At 46.3% G+C, this 24,482-nt stretch overlaps 2 protein-coding genes and 1 long non-coding RNA gene across 5 annotated transcripts in view; 2 read left to right on the forward strand and 1 right to left on the reverse strand.

Annotated features, from left to right (window-relative positions):
- The window catches only part of LOC309376243, a 33,641-nt gene extending 20,115 nt beyond the window's left edge, over positions 1–13,526 (reverse strand). Inside the window, exons 1-4 of one of the 2 annotated variants that reach the window (XR_014171101.1) lie at positions 13,045–13,526; positions 12,535–12,640; positions 11,931–12,021; positions 3,132–3,202 (exon numbers count right to left, since the gene is read on the reverse strand). This is a non-coding gene — a long non-coding RNA (uncharacterized lncRNA). The remainder of the gene's footprint in view (positions 1–3,131; positions 3,203–11,930; positions 12,022–12,534; positions 12,641–13,044) is intronic. The other variant, XR_014171100.1, reaches the window with a different exon arrangement.
- On the forward strand, positions 4,115–10,375 carry LOC309375967 (NTPase KAP family P-loop domain-containing protein 1-like). Of its 2 annotated transcripts, none has more exons than XM_081922026.1 (4): positions 4,115–4,320; positions 5,029–5,722; positions 6,425–6,553; positions 6,707–10,375. In XM_081922026.1, the coding sequence occupies exons 2-4, from the start codon at positions 5,719–5,721 to the stop codon at positions 8,788–8,790; spliced, it is 2,217 nt and encodes a 738-aa protein (XP_081778152.1). In that variant the 5' UTR covers positions 4,115–4,320; positions 5,029–5,718; the 3' UTR covers positions 8,791–10,375. The 2 variants fall into 2 exon arrangements, with proteins under 2 accessions (XP_081778152.1, XP_081778151.1); XM_081922025.1 differs by having other exon boundaries at positions 5,029–5,111.
- Positions 13,527–13,699: 173 nt separating the features above from the next.
- On the forward strand, positions 13,700–24,276 carry TMEM160 (transmembrane protein 160). The gene is made up of 3 exons (XM_081922452.1): positions 13,700–13,899; positions 16,803–16,895; positions 23,431–24,276. Exons 1-3 carry the CDS (start codon positions 13,707–13,709, stop codon positions 23,685–23,687), a joined length of 543 nt encoding a protein of 180 aa, XP_081778578.1. The 5' UTR covers positions 13,700–13,706; the 3' UTR covers positions 23,688–24,276.
- Positions 24,277–24,482: the final 206 nt, after the last annotated feature.

Below are 24,482 nucleotides of genomic sequence, written 5' to 3' on the forward strand. Positions count from 1 at the left end.
AAAACGTTAAGTCTTGCTGTTACCCAGATCTGTCTCATGTACTGAGCCAGGTTTGGGGAAGCTGTGGCCCCCCAGATGCTGTAAGACTCCCAACCCCCAAGAGTCCACAGGCAGCACAATGAATGGTCAAGGATGATGGGAGCTGTCATCCAGCAACAGGCCACAGGCACCTCATCCCTGCCTTAAATGAAACACATCTCCTTCGGGCAGAAAGCAGTTGTAAAGAGGAGAACACATGTCTACATCACCAAAGCCAGTAATTAGATTTAGGTGGTGTATGGAGGGTGAAACAGCCAAATTGTATAGTGTTACCTAGCGACTGTTAGCTAAAGAACACTGTCCATCTTACGTGGGATCCAGTTTAGAATAGGGATGCAGAAGCTGTGGCCCTCCAGATGTTGTACCACAACTTCCATCACCCCATACTATTTCGGTATTCAATACTGTAAATAATAATAGAAACACAGATATTGGTCAGTCTCGCAAGGGTGTTTCTAAGGAAGAACCAAGGCAATAAATGAAGTGCTTTGAACACTGAAACGCTACTGTTGTTATGAAATAAGTAGATGATTATCAGATTGCCTTACGGGGTTATTCACCAGGATGAGTCAAGAAAAATGCGTAATAGCTTGCCTGAGCCACAGCTGCTTCATCTAGCTCCTTCCTCTCTGCTCCTGGAGACCAACAAGACCTGTGATGAAGAGAGTGAGTAGTATGCAGCTGGGTGGGCAACTGACCACCCAAGTGCCAGCAAATGTGGGAGTGAGGTGGGATGAAAGGCAGAGGGAACAGCCACAGTGACCTAACTAGAATTAGAATTTTATAGGAAGGAGTTGTTTGTTCCTATACTTTATATCTGCCCTTCAGTGCAAGTATTTCCAGGGTGGATTACAGCAAAAAAAGTGGGGGAAGGCAGAGTTGCCCATCATCTCCCAGTGGTCCAGCTGGGGTGTTACCCCTCTTGCACTGCCCCCACAGGACTACTCAAGAACCATCTTGCACTAAGTAGGCCAGTGGCGGGGAGATGCAGCTGTACACAATTTTTTTATTCTCTTGGTTCAATGGCTTTATTACATAATTTTTATTGATACTTGTCAGAAGCAGGTCAGCAGTAACTCACAGTGTCAGTGAAGCTAACTCTCTTTATTCAAAAAACAAAACAGCTCAGGAGGCCAGGCCCAGTGAGCAGAGCAACTCTTCCCAGTAGATCTTGCCCCAATGAGACAGTTGTGAAGACTGATGAGCCCCGCCTTCCCACAGCTCTCTAAGTCTCCTGCTCCCTCAGGTCCTTCCCAAGCAATCCGAGACTCTGACACCTTTTCTGTCTTTGCTCCTCCCTCTTCATACCTCTCCTGGTTTTGGGAGACCAGGGAGGAGGGGAGCTGGTTGCAGCAACGGGGAGACCCCCTGGCTCCTTCACCAGTCTGACTCATCTCTGCCTCTTGGCCCCTTCTCCTCTCCAGCCTCTGCTTCTGAACTGCTCTCTGCCACAGACTCTTCCTGCTCACTAAATGCTGTTGCCTCTCCAGGATCCAACACCTACTCCTTCCAGTCTGCTCCCTCTTCTCCCTCTCATTGTCATCCCACCCCACCCTGGCTCTGAGCCTTCCTCCTTTGGGGGTTCCCAAGCTGCTGCCTCTCACCACTCCTCTGCATCCAGCCAGTCCATAACAATCCCTAAGACTTCTGTGTAAACCACTCCTAGCTTTAAGGGCTCCTGAGACAATTTACAAACCTGGTCCTTCAAGGAAGTGTAATCCCTTGCAGAACAGGATGTGTACCTAGTTTCTGGATAGGAGAACCATTCACCCAAATCACTTCCGTCTCATCAGGATTCAGCCTCATTTTACTGGCTCCCATCCAGTTCATCACTGCCTCCTTCTGATGGAATGGAGAGATAAGAGATGCGTGTCTTCAGCATACAGTCGACACCACACTCCAAATCCCCAAACAACTGCTCCCAATGGTTTCAAATAGATGTTAAATTGCAAGGAGACAGAATGGACCCTTGCGGGACTTCACAGTCCAAAAGCCATGGAGCCAAGCAACAATCGCCTAGTACTACTTCCTGGTACTGACCCTGCAGATAGGAATGAAACCATTGCACCTTCAGGGTTGCATTCGCTTTGTCTCTCTCCCAAGAGAGGTCATCAGTCAGAGTGACCAAGATTGATCTGCTGCCAGAACTAGGTCTGAAACCAGACTGGGATGGAGCTAGATAATCAACTTCCTACAGGCATACCTGTGGCTGAGCGGCCACCACCCTCTTGATCACCTTGCTGAGGAAAGGAATATTAGAGAGTGAACAGTAGTTCTCAAAAACCTTTGGATGCTGGGAAGACCCTCTTCAAAGTGGTAGCTACGGCCTCACTGTGCAAGGATCCTGTTCACACCTGTAATTCCCTGATGTTCCAGAGACTTTCAATAAACCTGAAACCACGGTGGCATCAAGTTCAGCATGGGTTCAGGTGATTTTACCCTAAAAGTGATTCACAGGTCTCTCCCAGCAGGCTATTGACTGTCAATGATACCACACCGATCTGGACCAGCCGGTTTACCACTCTAAACAGCTCTGCTGGGAATTCATACACACACATTCTCAGCATTGGAATTTCATTCTTGTGCCAAGTCTTCATGAGTGATATTTGACTCATTATGTCATTAACACTTAGCCAAGAAACAGACCCTTTCCTTAGAGAGTAGAACTTATGAGGTAAGTGTCATCTTTTCAGACCTAAGAGTTCCTCGGGAAAGACTCATATCCCCATCTCGAGGAAAATGCTAAGAAGGAAGGATTACCAGTTATAAAGGACAAAAACAATGCATTTGTTCCTTTTCCTGGCTGCCAAGATCACCACCTCGTGTGGTTAGCTGTGCAATAGCTTGTTCCTTAATTTTGGTATGAGCAAGAAACTCATGCACCTGCTTCCTGTCAATTCAAGTGATGAGTGACTCTCCTAATGCAGGGTGAAATTCCTATTCACTAATAACACATTAACGAAATGCTAATAGGATAATCAATAGCAGCTGTATAAACCAGAAACCAAAATGAGTACTTTATTAAAAGTCAAAAGTCCTTCATGCCACACTCCAAAGATGAGAAAGTGTTCAATAAATGGGGTGGTACCCACATATTAGTTCTTCTCGGTTGTGGTCAGAGTCAGACCCTTCCCTCAGTTGGTGAGGACACCTGGAGGAAGACCTCCAAGAGGATCACAAGACAAGGGCATGTTTAATATGAGGGGAAGACATTCCTACAAGACAGATCCCAAGCCAGGTAGAGCTTTGAAGGGAAACATCAGCTCTGAACTGCACTCGGGGAAACCAGTGTAGTTCTTGAACAAGGGGGCAACAGTTTTTCAGTGCAAGGTGCTAGTTAGTAGCAATCTAGCTGCTGTATTCTGCACTAATAGCAGTTTCCAAACTGCTGTTTGGAAGGTAGTCTTCAAAAGGTAGCCCCACAAACAGCACATTAAAGTGGTACCTCAGGTTACAGACCCTTCAGGTTACAGACGCTTAAGGTTACAGACTCTGCTAACCAAAAATAGTACCTCGGGTTGAGAACTTTGCTTCAGGATGAGAACAGAAATTGCGCGGCAGCGACGTGGCGGCCCCATTAGCTAAAGTGGTACCTCAGGTTAAGAACAGTTTCAGGTTAAGAACGGACCTCCAGAACAAATTAAGTTCTTAACCAGAGGTACCACAGTACAGTAGTCTGTTGAGGAAGGTTCTCTCTGCTCAGAGATGCTGTGTTTGTAGGTTTGATGAGGTTGAACATAACCCTCATTTTCTATTCTGTTTTCAAGCAACCAAAATCCAAGTCACTTTCTCATTGGTCTGCCACTGGGCAAATAAAGAAACAAATACTTTGATTCTACCACAAATCGTAGGGTGATTACTGAAAAAGTTGCTTATTTTGCTTTTGTGAAGAAAAGCTACACCTTACCAAGATATTACTAATGTTACATAACTATCCTAAGAAATCTTTTTCATTTCTGTATGATGGTTACTTTTATTAAGACCTATGGTGACAACAATAAATTATTGGCTTTTATGAACTGATAATTGTTTACTTTCTGTGAATCTACAGCCAAGCAAACTTCTAACCAAACAAGCTGGTGTAATCCAAGTTTCCTTTCATTATGTTGAAAGCCACTGCTCATATTGTGTCATGGTTAGCCACATCCCATTTAATATATAGTCTGTGAGATTCAGAGCCAAGAGTCAGTGTCTGGGGTTATTCAAGCTCCACTAAATCTGTGGCAAGCCTTCAGGTGAAGGATCCAAACAAGTCCATGCTCGTGTTGGTTTTTTCCCCAGGTAAGGTGCATTCTTTTTTAAGGCAAAAAAGAAGAGGGTGGGATTAACTTGCTTATCTAGAGATGATTTATGCACCTGCATAAATGTTATGGATCAGGGAATGCAGCACAGTTCCAAGCCACAAGAATTCCTACGTTGTCTAGCTTGGCTTTAGCCTCATGGATCTTCAGACCATATCCAAGGATTTCTACCCAGCATGACCATCATGTCTGTGGCTAATGGGAGTTGTACTACAAAACATCTGGAAGGACATAGATTAAGAAAGTCAGATCTGGGTGCTGCATTACCAGGGTGCTACTTGTTCTCAACTGCACCTCACCCAATGACCACAGGGGACAGTCAGGATCATAAATGCCGATGAGATAATAGAATCATGGAACTTTAGAGTTGGAAGGGACCTTGAGGATCATCTAGTCCAACCCCCTGCAATAGCCAGAATATGTAGCTGTCCCGTACAGGGATCAAGCCTGCAAGCCTGGCACCATGCTCTTACCCACTGAGCTATACAGATAATGCTTAAGTAGCCTGGCTTTAACCAGCACCTTTTAAATGAGCCCGGAGATGAATGGGGAGACATCTAGGTATGGTGGGAATTGCCAGCATCCCAGTGTGATTTAAGCAGTATGGCGGCCCACCACCACTTACCCTTCCTTTAAGCTAGTGCCCTGCCCCAAAATGTATTTATTCTATGTATATCTTTTTTGACAGAGTTGGGCAGCTGCTGAAGTTGAGACGCTTTGCCACAGAGATGAATGATCCAGAGCACCAAGCACTGATGAGAGACCACGAAGGTGCATCATTATTACTAAATCAGTTTTCTGCACTTTCCGCTCTCGGCCGCTTGGTCCACAGGGTTCTGGTAGCAGTGGGCCTTTGTGGCCACTTCAGGAATGGGCCATGCTGTATTATTTTACTGTTGTTAGCTGCTCTGAGTCCGGCTTCGGCTGGGGAGGGCGGGATATAAATAAAATTTTGATTGATTGATTGATGATGTGCCTTTACCCACAAACTACTGTGCTATTGCATGTTGGCACAGAGTGAGCTAAGCAGAGCAGGGGGCTATTTAAGCCCATCCCACCTCCCTCTTGGCTTCTTCAGATCTTTATGGTACATGCGCCTCTGAGGAAGCCTTGTGGAGGAAAGAGAAACCACGTGTGGCAGCAGTGGTGGTATGAGCCTGTAGCCAGGCTGCTTTAGTTTCATGCTTGAGGCAGTCAGTGCTACATCTTCCCCGTGGCCCCTGAAGCAGGAGGTTCAACGCCATCTCATTCAGCAGTGGTCCCAGCACAAGGGGCAGGTGGTTAATGATGCCCCTCCCTGATCACCTTTGTTCAGATTGCTACTTTTGCTTTGGTAGCGGAATCATCATGGTTCACTGTTGTCGCCCAAGGTGTTTTCATGGGTAAGTGCGACATTAAGTCAGCCTTCTGCCTTCTGCAAATCCACTGTTTCATCACCACGATGGGAAGTTCCTCATTAAATAGCAGTTTGGGGCTGTTACAAATGGTGCCTTGACATGGCTGGGGATGGATGTGACCTGTTTTGGTGCACAATCCTTTTGCAGTGCTGCTGCATATACTACTGCTGGCACTTTGGGTTTTGGCAGCAAGGATATACAGGCCATGGTGGACTTGACATTTGGAGCTTTCCAGCCTTATGTTAGGCCATCTAAGGGCCCACATTGGTTATGGTTCCACCTGACATGCATCTCACAGTGCTTACTGGTCTCCACAGCATGGTGTTTTGGGTCAGTCAGAGGGTGTAGAAAACTGCTCAGTTTGGGTTCAGTCACTGAGCTTCAGTGCACTGGATGGGTAGGCGTTGTATGAGGTGGGATTGCCTCTTGCCAACATCGTTTGACCCTGTGCTGCTGCGGCACACCTCTCAGATCCTTGTCATTCATGTGGGTGCAACAATTTGGGCTTGCTAAAAAGCAAAACCCTTGTCACCCAAGCCTGCATTTAACTTCTCCTGTGGCGTGCCTCTTTATTTCACGCCTGTGGTTGCAATAGGAGGTGCCGACAGCAGCTACTATCCACCTGGTTTTTTAAAAAAATAATATCTTTTTGCTTTCTTTCCTGTAAAATGGATTGTGATTGCACAGTTGAAACCCACGAAGCCCTTTACTGCAAAGCCCTGGCAAAGACTCTACAAGAGATTGACCCGCCAGTGACAGTGGGATTCTATGCACCATGGGGAAGAAACAAAAGAAGACTCTTAGATGAAATTGAAAGTAAGTACCACCGATTCCCATGGGAACAGAAAGCCCATATAAGGAGACAAAAAGTAATAAACTTGTGGAATAAACTGGGGCCAGGAGAAATCAATATTAAGTAATAACAGGTACAGATTAATATAAATGGTGTGCTTCTGCTTTCTTTTACAGGCCACATGCCCACGGAGGGAGAGGAAGGTGGAAGAAAGTATTCCCTGTTTTCACTCATTTGGCATATGATTCTATGTTACCCTGCTTCTGGTTCAGAAGAATACAAAGGTACCCAGTACATCTTCATCCATTTCGATGCCTGGGAGTATGTGGGATGTGACCACATCTGGGCTGGCATTCTTACAGCGCTGCTTGATGGAATCGAAGGAAAAAACAAAGCACTTTTTACAACTTTTATGATCCTTGATGGGCAATCTCTGAAAAAAACTAAGAGAAGGAGATGGGTTTTTAAAGGATGGGGAAAGTTCTTCATTCCTATTATAATAGGTTTGATTCTTATTTTACTAGCAGTTAGCATGCTGATAAAGGAAGATAATTTAAAGTCGCTCTTTGGATCCACTGCTTTAGTAGGGGCTATTCTGTTTATCGCTCCTTTCATACACGTAATGACAAAGTTCTACTACACACTGAAAAAGAAGCTTCAGATAGAAATTGACAGAAACACCCTCAGTGCCAAGATGGGCTTCATGAACTTTGTGAAAGAAGAAGTGGAAACCATCGCTAATTTCCTCCAGTTCCTGGGATGGATAGAGAATCGAAAGATCCTGGTGGTCCTGAAGATCATCAATTTGGACAGGTGCACTCAGGACAAAGTGGTGGATGTTCTGGATGCCATCAACATACTTCTTTCCAACAAAGATGCCCCATTTATCTCCATCTTGGCTGCCGATCCAAGCATCCTTGTGGATTGTATTCAGAAAGAAAAGAAAAACACAAATGGTTACTTGTACTTAAACCGAATTGTGTCCTTGCCCTTCTCCCTGCCGCATATGACTCCCAAGGACAAATTAAGGCTGTTTAATGAGATCCTGAAGGTGGATTATGAGAATCCAGCTGCATGCTCTTGTGAAGAAAACAACATCAAGATCACGGTGGTAGGTTTAGAAGATCCCAGCTGTAGCGAAAAGTTAAGTATTTGTAAGCACCTGATAAATAATGAATACATTCCAGGGAATTCTGCGCAACTGAAGAGGGTGGTGAACACAGTCCTGACCATCTTGTCCATCACCAAGATGGAATCAAAGGCTCCTTGGAAATATGAGGAAAAAATTGACATCAGAGAGGTGATAGACTGGGTTGTTCTTTCCAACGGCTGGCCTTGCCGCCTGAGCTGGATTTTGCAATGTTTGGATGATGCCCGATACCGAAGAAAGCTTGAGGAAAGCCAGAGGAGGGAAGCAGATAGACAAGGAAGAAATCTGCTATGGAGGGAAACAGAGGAAGACAGCAAAACATTACTGGAGATTTATGATGAACATGAGCCAGCATTGGCTAAGATTAAGAATGATATCCAAAAACTTCTGGAACTTGATGGAGATCCAGATCTGTTCAGAAGCTTCCTGGTCACCAGGTCCCATATCACAGCAAAGTGGGCCAGATATTTGGCAAATTACCTGATCAGTTTGGATCTCTCTTTGAAAAGGCCGTTTGAGTTGCTACGGGGCCTGAACAGCATAACAGCAGAGGAAGAAAAAGCAGAGAAAGAAACAGTAGACGAAAAGGCAGCAAGTCACCATCTATTGAGGGGAGAAAGACTTTGTGCTGGCCATCAGGCAATGGCTGTTCCCACCTGCCTTGCCCGACGCCCCACCTCTAGGAGTATTCTTCATAAGGAAGCTGTTCTGAGAGGAAGAAATGTGAGGGGGGAAAGACTCTGTGCTGGCCATGAGGCAATGACTTTTTCCACCCGTCTTGCCCGACGCCCCAGCCCTAGAAGTCTCCTTCATACGGGAGGTGTTTTCAGAGGAAGAATTATGAGGGGGGAGAGACTTTGTGCTGGGCATCAGTCAAAGGCTTTTTCCACCCGTCTTGCCCGACGCCCCAGCCCTAGGAGTCTCCTGCATAAAGGAGCTGTTTCTGAAGGAAGAATTATGAGGGGTGAGAGACTTTGTGCTGACCATCAGACAATGGCTTTTCCCACCCGCCTTGCCCCACCCTCCAGTCTTTCCCAGACCGTGACTTTAAGAAAAGCAGAAACATCTGAGATGACAGAAGATGAGTTCAGAAATATTTTTTTTAAATAACTTTGTAAGTTGTGTGCCTTTGTTTCTCAACTTGATCCTTTTACAACGTTTTGTATGTATTGTGGTATTTTATTCATTGTGAATTGCTGTTACTTTTACTGATTATAGTTTAGTAATTATTTATTGTAATCGTTGAGAGTGAATTTCTGTTTAATTATTATTTGCTGATACATAATGTTATTGTATATGTAATGGATTATTGAATGTTATTTTATTTGATATAAATTGTTTATTTTAAAGATATATTTTTATGATGACTTTTTTGTATTGGATCAAATTGATATAAGGTGTGTGTGAGATCTTTGTTGTATATTTTGTTGTTCCTTCAGCTTGTAAACAGCCTTGTGTATACTAATATAGAAAGGCGGTATACAAATTAAAAGTGAAATGAAAAAAAATGAAATGAAATCAAGAACAGTGTCACAACAGCAAGCCACAACCCAAACAGTTTGAAAATGCATATGGCTACAGGTGTGAGACAGCCTTCTGCAGTTGTGCTGGTCGAGGCTGATGGGACTTGTAGTCCAAGACAACTGGAGGGCACCAGGCTGAGGAAGGCTGAGCTTAGAGATTCGAAGGACTCTACCACTTATCATTTCTCAAAAGGGTTAAAAGCAGTGCTATTTTTCTAGAAAAAGAGGTGCCGGAACTCATCATGAACATCTCCCTTGTTCTCTTAGAATGGCAATGGCGCCTACCTGAGAGGTATCAGAACTGAGTTCTAGTGAGTTCCAGGGCTGAAAAAAAGCCCTAGTTAAAAGAACCAAACACAAAAATACCCCAGAACCACCAATATCCATGACCCAGAAATTAAACCTCAACCAATACTAGTTAGACATTTGGTATACAATTTTAACAACCCTGGATCAATACTGGTTTTCCAATTAGGGTGTTAAGTCAACTCTCACATCATTATATCTCAAATGCTCCTATCTCTGTGTTTCTTACACAGGAGGCTGTCAAAGAAGGCATTAAAAAGCAACAAGACAAACACTTTCAACATGCATTGTTTTAAATCAGTAGTTAATATACCGAAATGGCAGAGCTTGAAACTCAGATGGGAATCTCCCCCACCAAACCCTGAAATGGCACTGCTGCATGTGTATCACTGGAAAATGAAACACTGTGAAAATTAGGGGGTCTGTTGTCTTTTCGGGACCTACCTGAAGACCCTCTTGTCAATAAGCTATTTTCCAGTCTGCATTTGTATTGGGGTATTTGTATTGGGTATTTTTTGATATTTTAATTCTTATTTGTTTGCCGTCCTGGGCTCCTCTCACCTGGGCAGGAGGAGGGTGTTCTAAAAGTGGGAGATATTGACAACAGCACATGGTCAGATCACTTTCTGTTGAGATTTATGTAGGTATAGTTAAGGCAACATTTCAGCACCTGTGTTTTTGTTTAGGCAAGCCTACTTAGATATACAGATGGTGATGTATTTTAATTTATTTTACTGTTAATCTTTTAATTCATTTTAATTACTGTTTTTCACTGTTGTTTACGATAATTTTAATATTTCTTGTAAGCACCTTAAAAGCGTCAATACAATAAAGTGGTATATAAATTTTATTAAATAAACCAACAAGTGCTGGTGTGTGTGTGTATACTGAAGTCTTTATACTTAACTATAAATGTCATGGAACATAATGTTGGTGAATTTGCTCTCTGATTTCCAGGATTAGTAAAAGAGTGTTATGGGTTAGAATTGATATCTGGACCCAGCCCAATACATTTTGATGTTTGAAGCAGGTTATTAGCAGTCCTGAACATGCCAGAACACAGTTCCACCACCTTTTTTGTTGGGGAGGAGACAGGAGGCTCTCGGACCTGTCAGAACATTGCGCCTGCTTCCCTAAACTGGGCAAACGTTTTCTGAGCTTAGGGAAGGAGGCGTGAGGCTCTGACAGGATCCTGGAGCCCTGCTGCCTCCTTTCCAAAGCTGGGAGGGCTTTAGGAAGGTGTCAGGATGGCTCTTGGACCCTCTCAAAGCATCCTGCCTCCTTCCTTAAGCTGCGCAAATACTTCCCAGGATTGAGGTAGGAGGTGCAAGCCTGTGTCCCAGCAGAATGTCGGATGGCATGACCCTGTGGTGAAAATAAGCATGCGGAGTCAGGTACTGAGAGTGCAGGAAAAGTTGTGATATTGCCGCAAGTCATTATCATGCATCATGTAATAACTATATACCAAGATCATAATGAAGTTTCAGTAGAACATGCATTTGTTTAACATGTAATTGTTTCTCCTGGCCCCAGGGAAAATTTGTGCCCAGAGAGTACCGGCACCTCTTTTTTTGCAGAAACAAAGCACTGCCTATAAGATCCCCACCCCTCACCCCATTCCCATGTATACATTCTGGCAGCTAAATCTGATTTCAGCTCCGGCAATGGGTCAGCATTCCCCACTGCATCCAAGGGCAGCAGGCTAACTTAGTGAGTGCAGAAAAGAGACTGTGGCCCTCCAACTAACAGGAAGAGCTGGAGGGGCTGCCCCTGCTTAACTCCCACCCGCAGTACCTACCACCTGAAGCAGTTGCCTCACTCGGCCAAATGATAGGGCAGGCTCTAGTTTAATAGAAATGGTGGGAATATGAAAATCATTTCAAAAGAGATTACACATGCCTTTTCTGACTGCTTCACCCCTATCCAGCACCTATGGGTGAGGCTCGAGATCTGTGTGTGCAGAGGACAACAGAAGCATTTTGGGAGAGGCAGAGAGACACAGAGAGAAAAAGAAGGAAAAGAAATAATATTAATAATTTATTATTTATACCCCGCCCATCTGGCTGGGTTTTCCCAGCTACTCTGGGCGGCTCCCAAATGAATATTAAAAACACAGCATTAAACATTAAAAACTTCCCTAAACAAGGCTGCCTTCAGATGTCTTTTAAAAGTAAGATAGCTGCTTATTGCCTTGAAGGGAAGGTGTTCCACAGGGTGGGCACCACTACCGAGAAGGCCCTCTGCCTGGTTTCCTGTAACCTCACTTCTCGCAATTTGGGCGATTATATCTTGGGGAATGCTGGATCCAGGGGATTTGATTGTGAGGCAGTAAATTTACTGTGGGAAAGAACGCTATGCTGTTTGCCTCTTCCTGTGCTCATCTTGTATAATTGTACATAAATACAAACATTGCAAACTCACATAAGCATCCAGAGATCTCTCCTTCCAGAGGAAGCTGGACCCAAGAAAGCAGCACCCCTGAAACCTCTTGCCATTTCGGGAAGTGGGGCACCTGTAAAAATAATGTGTGAAACTCTGTAAATTGGTACCATTTATACTTGAAACTCTATGATTTATTATTTTTTAATGGAGACACAATTTAGGTTTTCTTTCCCAATGTAGAAGAGAAAGGGCCCCTTGCTCTCTGGAGGGACAGGAATCAGGGAGCAAAAAAGGTACTTGGTGTTAACAAGGAAGCGGGGCCTTTGAATGGAGCCCAAATACATCTACAGCGGTACCTCGGGTTAAGAATTTAATTCGTTCTGGAGGTCGGTTCTTAACCTGAATCTGTTCTTAACCTGAAGCACCACTTTAACTAATGGGGCCTCCCGCTGCCGCGACAGCACGATTTCTGTTCTCATCCTGAAGCAAAGTTCTTAACCTGAGGTACTATTTCTGGGTTAGCGGAGTCTGTAACCTGAAGCGTCTGTAACCTGAGGTACCACTGTATATGGTACACTTGAGGTTTTACCCCAAGCAGGGCAATATTTGCCACACAGATTGGTGACCTCAAGCGAATGCTCACCTGCTAACACTTCCTGTCATAAATAAATTGCAGAGAGTTGAGGGCGTTGGTGTCCATGGCTCAGGAGAAATGGGGCACTGGGAGCCTAGCAGGGTTTATGACAACCCTGGTGTTATGTACTGAGTTGAATAGGATCCAAACAGCAGCAGTCTGATTGGTCCTAGAACAATAGGATCCAAACAGCAGCAGTCTGATTGGTCCTAGAACAATAGGATCCAAAATGCAGCAGTCTGATTGGTCCTAGAACAATAGGATTCAGAATGCAGCAGTCTGATTGGTCCTAGAACAATGCAGCAGTATGATTGGTTGGCAGGAGCCACCCAATCATGCCCCAGATATAAGTGAATCCACAACCTGATTGGCTTACAGTATTCCAGAATTAGCCAATCATGTGCAGCCCATTGTGTAAATAATGTATATAAAGCAGATACTTTGAGGGGACTTTCATTCATTCCTCCTCACCACTATGAGCTGAATAAAGAGCATGAAATCACTTTGAGTATATTTCACCTGCAGTGCGGTCCAATACTACAAATATTATCTTTGTGGTTTATGGCAGCCCTGTCATATCACTGTAAGATGGTCCACACTGAACATGGGTCTCGGAGCTGGAAGCGAGCAGTTTATGACAGGCCTGAACTCTTAGCCCACTGTTCATATTTTCATATAGGGTTTGAAATTAAAACGTCTTTTTCCTTCCTTCCGCTCGTCAGTCACACAAGCGAAGCTTTCCTCGGTCCTAAATGGTCCTAAAACTGGAACCTTGCAGACGTTTTCTGTCACTCAACCGCTTTTCTCTCTCTGTACAGTGTAACGTACTGTACTTGGCTCTCCTGAGGTGGAGACTACAATCCCCAGCATGCAACGGGGCAGCCCAGAGCGATTGCATCTCCCAGAATGCTCTCTTGAGACCAATCAGAAGGATGAAGGTACCCCGTTGAATACCCGATGGGTCACGAACGACCTATCCTGATAAGCAACGTACCCGCCTCACTTCACAACGACATGCGCCTCGGCCAATCCCTCTCGAAATCTGCCCGTGGAGGGGCGGTGCTGCTGAGGAGCGGCAGCCCACGCGGCCTATCAGCGCCAGCCCCGCCTTCCGCGCCTGACAGGGGCGGTCTCTCCGCACACCGGCTCCTTAGTCTTGAGCCTTTCCCGTGGCCGCCGCCATGGCGCTGAGCGGGGCCTGGTGGAGCCGGGCCATGGCGCGGGCGAGAGGGGCCGGCGGGCTGTTGAGGGGAGAGGCCTGGCCGTGGAAAGGGAGGGCGGCGAGGCCCAGCTCTGGGCGGGGCCCGGGGCCTCCCGTCGTCTCGGAGCTGGACAAGGCAGACGCCTGGCTCCTCAGGAAAGCTCACGAGACCGGTGAGGGAAGGGCGGCGGGAGGGGGAGGGGGCTGAGGCGCGCGCAGGGAGGGGGTGGGGCCTGCGGAAGGCCGACGTGGGCGGGGCTTCTGGAGGGGCGGGGCTTAAGGTCTGTTGCAGGAAGTAGACAGATAAAGACGTTCCAGGGCGGGAACAGGGAGGCTTAATATGGGCCAAGGGTCACCTCTTAGGATCCCGCTTTTAAAATTAACTCCATATTTTAGATATTTTACATTGCATGTTTACCTTTAATATCTCCCAACAATATTATATATATATGCTATTAGGCAGTACCTTTATCAATGTGCAAAGTTAAGAGTTCGGCAGAGCTCATCTTCAGGGTAGGTCAGGCATAGGCAAATACCGGCCCTCCAGATATTTGGGACTACAATTCCCATCATCCCTGACCACTGGTCCTGTTAGCTAGGGATGATAGGAATTGTAGTCCCAAAGATCTGGAGGGCCAGAGTTTGCCTATGCCTGGGGTAGGTGGTGCACAAAGCAGAGTTGAAAGGGATCAGAAACACCCGCTTCCCTGTAGAAACAATTCTGTACTAACAGCAGTTTCCAAACTGCTGTTTGGAAGGTAGTCTTCAAAAGGTAACCCCACAAACAGCACATTACAGACTCCGCTAGCCCAGAAATAGTACCTCGGGTTAAGAACTTTGCTTCAGGATGAGAACAGAAATCGTGCAGCGGTGGTGCGGCAGCAGCAGTGGGAGGCCCCATTACATTAGCTAAAGTGGTGCTTCAGGTTAAGAACAGTTTCAGGTTAAGAACGGACCTCCGGAACGAATTAAGTACTTAACCCGAGGTACCACTGTACACTGGACATTGAGGTCTGCATACAGACTTAGTCAGAAGATGCAAGGCTGCAGGCTAGATCAGTAGGATTCTAGGAAGCAGCAGCAATGGCTAATCCCCACTTTTGAAAACATTAAGCTTTGTTGTTACCGCCGTCTGTCTCGTGCCAGGTGTGGGGTACCTGTGGCCCTTCAAACGTTGGTCCACAGCCAGCATGGACAGTGGTCACCTCTGATGGGAGTTGTAGCTGGAACATCTGGAGGTCTAGATTATCTTCTTTAGTCAGACATCATTTGTGAAGAGAAGCATAGCTAGCTTTATATTAGCAAAGTTCCTGATTGATTTTGTGTACTAGGCAAAACAATCAATTGAAGCATTGCCTAGTGATTTTAACTAAATATCAAAGATCCTCTTATGTGGAACATGATTTAGAACAGGGTTGCAGAACCTGTGGTCTTTCAGAGATTGTAGGACTGTAACTCCCACCAACCCTTACCCTTTCAGTATACAGGAAGTGCCTTTTCCTGGCTTAGACCAGGCTGTTCTAGCTCTGAATGGTCAGTTTTCTTGAATGGCACCTCGCCAAGGGATCTCTCTGCACCATCTGCTTCATCACCCTTTTAACTGTAGGTCTCAGGACTGAACCTGGGGCCTTCCACTGGCACCTGTTTGGTGGTTTGTTTCTTTGCCTGCCCCTTAGCTAAGACTTCATTACAGTATTGTTCAGGGTCTTTAAGTACTTTTATCATTATGCTGTTTCTAGCTACTGCTTCAGATTTTGTTGATGCTACAATCTTGCATTGGGATGCGGGTGGTGCTGTGGGTTAAAACACAGAGCCTAGGACTTGCCAATCAGAAGGTTGGCGGTTCGAATCCCCACGACAGGGTGAGCTCCCGTTGCTCGGTCCCTGCTCCTGCCTACCTAGCAGTTCGAAAGCACGCCAAAGTGCAAGTAGATAAATAGGTACCACTTTGGCGGGAAGGTAAACGGCGTTTCTGTGCGCTGCTCTGCTTCGCCAGAAGCGGCTTAGTCATGCTGGCCCCATGACCCGGAAGCTGTACGCTGGCTCCCTCGGCCAATAAAGCGAGATGAGCGCCACAACCCCAGAGTCGGCCACGACTGGACCTAATGGTCAGGGGTCCCTTTACCTTTACCTTTAATCTTGCATTCTTTCATGTATTTAAGATGTTTATATGCCACTTTTCAGCCAGACCTTTCAGAGTGGTTTAAGTAATATTCTAACATACCAATAAAAATTCTATAATAAAACCAATTCGCTCCAAGAGAATAATGTGAAACGTGAATGCTCATTAAATCACCATGGCTGTTTCCACTGCCTTTCAACCCACCTTGCTCCCACAGTTGCTTGCAGTTGGGAGTGGCCCACCGAACTGCCTGCTCCTCCCTCCCTTTTCCCTCTCAGTGGGCAGAGAGGGATGAGCCAGGCAAGCTGTGGCACAATGGTCTCAAGTCATCCTTACAAACAGTATCACAAAGAATAACATAAAAACAAACTAAAACGTTAACAGCTAAGAACACTTAAAGATATTCAGAACTGAAACAACAGCAGCACTTTTATATCTGTTTTTGAGTGTTCAGAATGCTTCAGGAATACAGTGGTACCTTGGTTCCTGAATGGCTTGGCTCCCAAACAAGTTGGCTCCCAAATGCCGCAAAACCAGAAGTATGTGTTCCTGTTTGCGAAATGTTTTTTGGAAGCCAAATGTCCGTTTTGGCTGTTGGCATTGTTTCTGGGCCAACCAGAAGCCATGCCGTGGTTTGTGAACGTTTTGAAAGTCAAACGGACTTCCAGAACAGATTGAGTTCAGCAACCAAGGTACCACTGTATTGCCTTAGTTAACCCTTGTAACAACCAGTTCTGTAAAGTACTGTGACAGTTATGTTTATTAACAGTAGCACTAGACTATCATATTTTACAGGCTTACCTGAGAGTATGTCTCAGTGGGGCTTACTTCTGAGTAGATATATGTAGGGTGTACTATTAGTATTATTAATATGTATTGATTTAATCTGATAGAAACCATGTCTGCTTAAACACAGAGGAGATGGTTCTTATTCCCTTCCTCCTTTCTCACCAGGTTTCCTCTCCTGGTTTCGGAATGGCTTGCTGGCTACTGGTGTTGGAGTGATTTCTTACGTTCAGAGTGACATGGGGCGCGAAGCAGCTTATGGTAGGTAACAAGCAAGTCGATACTCAGGGTGGGGTGACAGGATATTGGCAGATCTTAGTTTGCTGCCATGGATAAAGGAATCATTCCATCAAAATGTTGTTGGCATCATTCTTCTAAGAGGATAACAATCATAGAAGGGGTTACCTGTGTCAACAGGCCAACACCCTTTCCTTAGGGAGAAGTGAGAAGCCACAAAGTCAGCTTACATGGCTCTGATTCATTTATCCTTTGGATCAGAAACTTGCATCGTGGGTTCATGCAGGCCATACAATTGCCTCATCTGCACTGTGCAGTGATGTGGAGCGGAAAAAATGTTGATTCATAGGATGGTTAGTAACAACAAACGGATGCCCACTGTAACCACAGTATTAGGCAAGCTTGACGGTTTGAACGCTTTTAGCCTTGTTTACTAAATACAGGTAATATATGCTGAATTACATCACTCTCCAGTCAAGGGTATCGGGAAATTTCCCCAATTTGCACAGGACACTTTTCTAATTCAATTCAATTTTTAAACATCACTGGCAGTGTTCAAAATTAGCCAGGCACATTTTATGACTAGCGTGGGTCCATTTGGGACCACGTGGAGTTTTGTGGATGCCAGGCTGACCACCAAGGAAAGCAAAATGTCACAGAGAGAAGGATCTGAAATATTTCCCTTGTAGCTTGAATTCATTTTATTTTGCGTTGTTTTATTTGATGTTTTAATGTGTTGTAAACTGCTTTGAGATTTGTTCTTTAAAATATAAAGCGGTATAAGAATCAGAATAAGAATAATATCATCATACCGTGGAGTGGTGGGGGGACACATAACCTTGATATTCCATTATGGTGGCCACAGCCCAGGTTTAAAGTGCCATTTGGCGATTATATATCTGAGTTTCTAACACTGATCACTAGCAATATGAGAATAAATTACAGGCCTGCCTTTCAGGGCCGTGGTAAGGATAATTAAGAAGAAGAGTTTGGATTTGATATCCCGCTTTATCACTACCCTACGCGGGTGGCACTGTGGGTTAAACCACAGAGCCTAGGACTTGCTGATCAGAAGGTTGGCGGTTCGAATCCCTGCAACAGGGTGAGCTCCCGTTGTTTGGTCCCTGCTCCTGTCAACCTAGCAGTTCGAAAGCACGTCAAAGTGCAAGTAGATAAATAGGTACTGCTTCTGCGGGAAGGTAAATAGCATTTCCGTGCGCTGCTCGGAAGCTGTATGCCGGCTCCCTTGGCCAATAAACCGAGATGAGCGCTGCAACCTCAGAGTCGGTCACGACTGGACCTAATGGTCAGGGGTCCCTTTACCTTTACTTTTAAGGAGTCTCAAAGCGGCTAACATTCTCCTTTCCCTTCCTCCCCCACAACAAACACTCTGTGAGGTGAGTGGGGCTGAGAGACTTCAAAGAAGTGTGACTGGCCCAAGGTCACCCAGCAGCTGCATGTGGAGGAGCGGAGACGTGAACCCGGTTCCCCAGATTATGAGTCTACCGCTCTTAACCACTACACCACACTGGCTCTAACACTAAGGGTGGGTCCCCATGGGTCATTTTCTGAGACTTGGTCAAGCTCTTCCAATACAGCTGATGAAATAGAAGGTACCTAGCATCTGGTCTTCTGCCCCTCTGCTCTTCAGAGAAAGGATGCAACCACAAGCTGTATAGTTTGCATACGTAGCAGGAGAGTAGGCCTGGGTGATATATCAATATATTGCCCAGGACCAGTATATGGGGGCAGGCCGCAATGACAGCTTCATTCAGCAGTACATTGCTGGTGAAACTACAGTGGTATCTCAGGTTACATACACTTCAGGTTACAGACTCCACTAACCCAGAAATATTACCTCAAGTTAAGTACTTTGCTTCAGGTTGAGAACAGAAATCGTGCTCCAGCAGCACGGCAGCAGCAGCAGGCCCCATTAGCTAAAGTGGTGCTTTAGGTTAAGAACAGTTTCAGGTTAAGTACGGACCTCTGGAACGAATTAAGTACTTAACCTGAAGTACCACTGTATCACTGCATCCCACTGTATCACTCGAGTCCCTTTGCCCCCAGCATGCTTCTCGCAAACTAGCTGGGAGCTAGAGGCAGAGGGACTCAAGCTGTGGCAGTTTCACCAGCAATATACCACTGGTGAAACCACCATCACACTCTGCCCCGACATAGGGAGAATCAAGCTGAATCGGTGGGGTGCCCTTTCAGCTTGTTCCTTCCTCCGCTTCTTTAAACTGCATGGCTGAGAAGCGTGCTGCTGTCAAGCAATTTTACGGAGCCCCCCGCCCGCCGCAGCCCTCGAGGCACCGGGGTGAAAGCGCCTCAGCTCCCACAAAGAGCTGCAGCAGTTTCACCCGGCATCTCGCCGGCTGGGGCCAACGCAGCTTTTTTCAACATCCTGGTATATCGCTGGCGACACACCGCAGCTGTAACTCTGGAGCTCAGGAAGTGGACACTAGCATCACAGCCCGTTTTTGCCCATTTGCAAAACAGACCTGTTTATTTGCCCTGCTGCAGGTGGGGAGTCAAAATGGCTTTAAAGTGACTGTATTGAGAAGACTTTGCAAACCGGAAAAGAGCGGGTTGTTCTTCTAGGGCTGTTGCCGTGTAGCAAATGACTTAGGGGGAGCTGTGTTGTCCGAGGGGGAACCTACTTGAGATGCACCTTGTGCAACATTTGTCTGTAGACACTGTACTGTCTACGACTGGGGCCGTCATTCTTCCAACGTTTGGAAGAGCTAATTGATGGTTAGAGCCAGAAAGAGCTTCTCTGAATAAGTGAGTCAAAAGATGAAGAGGAACCTTAATAAGTCTCAATTGACATTTCAGACACTAATAGCTCTTGTGATGTCATCTTCTGTAAACGGCACCCAGAAGAGCAAACGATTCTACAGCCTTGAAAGTCAGACAGGGACTGTTTCAGCGACCTTGGACAGTTTGCTTGTCCCTAGGAAAAAGATGGGTGGGGAGAATTAGCCGACTTTAAAAGCTCAAGGCCAGCAGTGGCAGTTAGAGGCTGAGGATCCACTGAGTTGCAGGTGTATTCCATTTGCCCACATGGAATGCCCAGGAAGGGGTAGCAGGTGTGCAGAGAGGAAGGTAGCAGAAGCAGAGGGTTTGTTCTTTGAAATGGGTGGCTTGAACTCTTTAAGTCTGAATAAAACGGAAAGTCGAAATTGATGTGCCCCGAAGTCTGTGAAATAAAGCAGGGAAGGAGACAAGAGGAGGCAGGGTTTGACTGCATCAGGACTGGGGAACCTGTCGCCCTTCCAACGTTGCTGGACTATGACTATAACAGTTGACCATTGATGATGATGATGATAATTTATTATTTATACCCCGCCCATCTGGCTGAGCTTCCCCAGCCACTCTGGGCGGCTCCCAATTGAGTGTTAAAAACAATACAACATTTAATATTAAAAACCTCCCTAAACAGAGCTGCCTCCAGATGTCTTTTAAAGATAAGATGGCTGCTTATTTCCTTGACATCTGATGGGAGGGCGTTCCACAGGGCAGGCGCCACTACCAAGAAGGCCCTCTGTCTGGTTCCCTGTAACCTCATGTCAGAGCTGCCTCCAGGTCCCAGCTCACAGAGGACCAACGCTAGCCGGTAGTAATGTACAAAAGTCTTTATTGAAGTTCAGTTTCCATTTACAAGCTGCAGCGTGCAGCTCTACGTCTAGAAGCTAGATTGGCGAAGCTCCGTCTGAGTCTCCACCCCCTGTACACCAGTTTAAGACTCTAGCCTTACTCCACCTCTTCCGTCGCTCCTTTCTCCTCTGGGTCCTTCTGCCCCCCGGGGTCTCCTCCTTCCTGGACTCCTCTGACGCTGACCCCCCTGACTCCTGTCCCTCCTTTCGGCGGGCTTTAGGACCTGGCTCCCTATCCGGGCTACCCACTGTGCCACTCGCCTGTACATTTGAACTTGGTGCGCGCGCCCAGCTTCCAACCTTCCTCTCAACCGTTTCCTCGCTCTCCGATGGAGGCGTGGCCAATCCTGACTCATCTCCTCCCGCTGGCGGTGAGCAGCCTGATCCTGATACCTGGGACTCCTCCCCCCTACTGCGCTCTGGTGGGGAAGCTGGTCCTGATTTCCAACTGCTGCTCTCTGAGTCCCCTCTGGCCCCTTCTTCCTGGGGTGTCCCCCTAGGCACCCCCCTTGCTCTGACCATGGGAGCCCCTTTCTGTGAGTCTTCCGATTCGCTGGAAAGACTCAGAGACCTCGGACCACTGTCATCGCTTACGTTTCCTTCGGATTCCTCCCCCTCGCTCTCCATTTCCTCCCTTTCCTGTGCTTCTGCTCCTGAGCCCCTGACACCTCACTTCTCGTAATCAGAGAAATGCCAGAAGTCTCAGTGTCCAGGGCTGAACGATGGGGGTGGAGACGCTCCTTCAGGTATACTGGGCCGAGGCCGTTTAGGGCTTTAAAGGTCAACACCAACACTTTGAATTGTGCTCGGAAATGTACTGGGAGCCAATGCAGATCTCTCAGGACCGGTGTTATGTGGTCCCAGTGGCCACTCCCAGTCACCACACTAGCTGATTAGGGCTGGAGCCCAACAACATCTGGAGGTCACAAGTTTCCCTACTCTGAACGGCATTCTTGCTTGCTTATAAGAAATCTACATTACAGGGGCCCAGCAGAAGTCCTTTGTGAGATGCTGGCCCCCTGGCCTTCTGCTCCCTAAGCACCAGGCTGTGCCAGGTGCTTCTCTTTCCTCTTCGATCCATTTTTGTATGTTCACCTACCCAACAGGGTAACAATTCTTTCTCCATTTACAACCCCCCGCACACCAGCTCTTGCAGTCAGGCCAGCACTTAAGGCTGATGGTGCAAAGAGTAGCACTTGTTCCTTTCCCCAGAGGCTAGGGCACCAGAACATACACTTGGCCCCTTAAAGTGGTTCTCCTTCTCTCGCCCCTCCTTCCCCATTTTAAAGGAAATTCAGCACACTGATAATTATGCAGATTGCAGTGACCTATGAGCTTGCATTATTCCGCCATCTTCCAAATGCAAATAGCTTTCCCTAAAATTAAGCCATAGTTCTGCGGATAAGCTGCATTTTGTTAATTGGCTTTTTTCCAGATACTGGGTTTCTTTACAGTATCCTCACCTCTTTCACCTCAGTGCAGTCAGGAGAGGGAGGTTGCTGGATGGACTCTGTGAGAAGGCAAGAAGAGTAGTCTCAGACTGTCATGTGTCCAGCAGAGTGAAGGGGGCAATCTGAATCTATGGACAAGTTTGTTTTAATGTACCCTCCTCCATATGCAATGCTGAAGCTAGGCGCGCAAGTAGAAAACCAGTTTTAAGTATGGCATCCTCTTGAATTGCAGCAGCTTTGGTAAAGATCCCATTCTTTCACAGACACTATATATATGTGTAGTGGGTGGGAGAGAGAGTAGCAGTTACACAGCAAAGTCAATATTGTTGGGATATTGAGGGCTGCCTGAAAAAGATTTAGTCACTGCTGACTCTTAAATCTGTCAACTGGTTCCAAAACAGTGTTTCTCATTTATACCACAGTGGGGCAGTGGATCCTCATACTTGAAACTGAGCTACAATTAGTTGTGTTGGTGTTCCCAGTTTATAAACGGCATTTATGGTTTTGAGAAATGACAATAGTTGTGCAGGTATGAAGGGGTGGTGGCGCGGAATAATTCTGGGCAAGCTTTTATCTTTGAGGAACCAGTGGAGTAGGCATGTTTTGTTTTTTTGGGTTCATCATGCTGGAAATAGGATATTACCTCTGCAAGACAGTGTGCATGTCAAACATTCCAACTGAATCCCTCTCACCTCCCCAGGCTTTTCACACCATATTCCCTGTCCCAGTGGGATCTTGCCCTCCACCACTACAGCAGGAGACTTGGAGTGGGTCTCTTTGTGTATCAAGTAACCTCCAGATTTGGAGGAACAGATTAAATACTTAATTTTCTGAGCCTATGCCACTTCAGGTGAATACGGAAACTCAGTAGAGATCGGTAACCATATTAGAGACAGGAGGTAGGCAAGATTAACAGGGACCTATGCAGGCTTTAGAGTCATGTAGAACTTTTCATCAATGGTTTGTTTTTTCAGACCATGAAGAGCTTGTCTTGTCTCGAAGGCATGTGTGCTCCTAGCTCAAACTTGGTTGGTCTAATAAAATTTCATGTTACTTTTTAATGTCAGCTTGAAGGTCTGAATGTACAAAGAATACAGTGGTAACCTCAGGTTACAGACGCTTCAGGTTACAGACTCCGCTAACAGTACCTCGGGTTAAGAACTTTACCTCAGGATGAGACCAGAAATGGCGCGGCGGCAGCAGGAGGCCCCATTAGCTAAAGTGGTACCTCAGGTTAAGAAGAGTTTCAGGTTAAGAATGGACCTCCTGAACGAATTAAGTTCTTAACCCGAAGTACCACTGTACATAAGAATTAATAAGGGATTTCTCCCCGCCAGTATAAGCCCATCCAGACACGCATAAGGGTTTTTTTTGTTTGTTTTAGTAGAAGGCTGTTGAGTTGTATAGACAGGCATAGTACTGCCCAATGCTGACTTTTGTATCTCCTTGCAGGTTTCTTCATCCTGGGTGGAATCTGTGTCTCGTACGGCAGCGCCTCCTACCTCGTCAGCCTCTTCCTCCTCCGTCGCACCATGATGCTGTCCTTTTCCACGGCTCTCCTCAACTGTGCCGCAGTCACCACTGTGGCACTGTTCTGGCTGTGCGCCATCTCCCTCTACATTGGGCGCTTGGAGGTGGAGATCATCCAGGACGACCCCAACGACAAGTGCCAGGACAAGAAAAAGGAGGACGGGAAGTCGGATAAGTGAAGGCCCAGTCGGCTTGTGCAGACACGCGATTGTATTCTGTGGACTGCAGCTTTTAAGGCCACCCCACCCGGCATGTTTGAATCCTTCTGCCTTTTGGGCCGAAGGGCAAGGAGAGGCGGCTTCCTTGCAAACAAGAGACAAGCGGATGTGCTGGCTGCTTTCTATTTATTTCAGGTTTTCCAGATGGGCTCTGGGAAAGTGACAGTAGCAAAAATCAGGTCACCGGCAACGACAAAGAAGGGAATTGTTCAGAGGACGCTCTGCTGAGCCAGCAACACGCACTCTTGCTGAACTGGGATCTCTGGCACGTAAGCATTCTGTTGAAGTTGGTCTTGCTCTGCTCTGCCCCCCGCTTCAACCAGTTAATTGATATGCTAGCTGATATTTATCAGCTAAAGATATTGAAAGAAATGCCCTGCTCTCTTGGCATCTCCTGTAAAGCCTGGCCCTGCTTTCCCAGTGTTGCTTATGCTCCCCAATCCTCCTGCTTCTCACATATCAGGTGTATCTCTTCTGCCACTGGCCCATGCCCTCTTTGCTCCACCTGTCCAAATCAGTTGACATTTGTATTAAAGACACCAAAACCAAATCTCCTACTTTTTTTTTTAACCTGGTGACAAAAAAACTGCTCACGCTCTTCCCTCTGATAGCAGCTGGGCACGCAGCTCTTGGTTTTAGCTGGGGAGACTAACCTCTACCCTGCTTTCCCGAAAGTAAGACATCCCCCGAAAATAAGACCTACTTGCAGTTTTGCCTCTTGCTGTAATACAAGGCATCCCCCCCAAAAAATAAGAC

The sequence above is a fragment of the Podarcis melisellensis genome (genome assembly GCF_964234715.1).
Source record: "Podarcis melisellensis genome assembly, chromosome: 8".
In the NCBI taxonomy this organism is placed as follows: Eukaryota; Metazoa; Chordata; class Lepidosauria; order Squamata; family Lacertidae; genus Podarcis; species Podarcis melisellensis.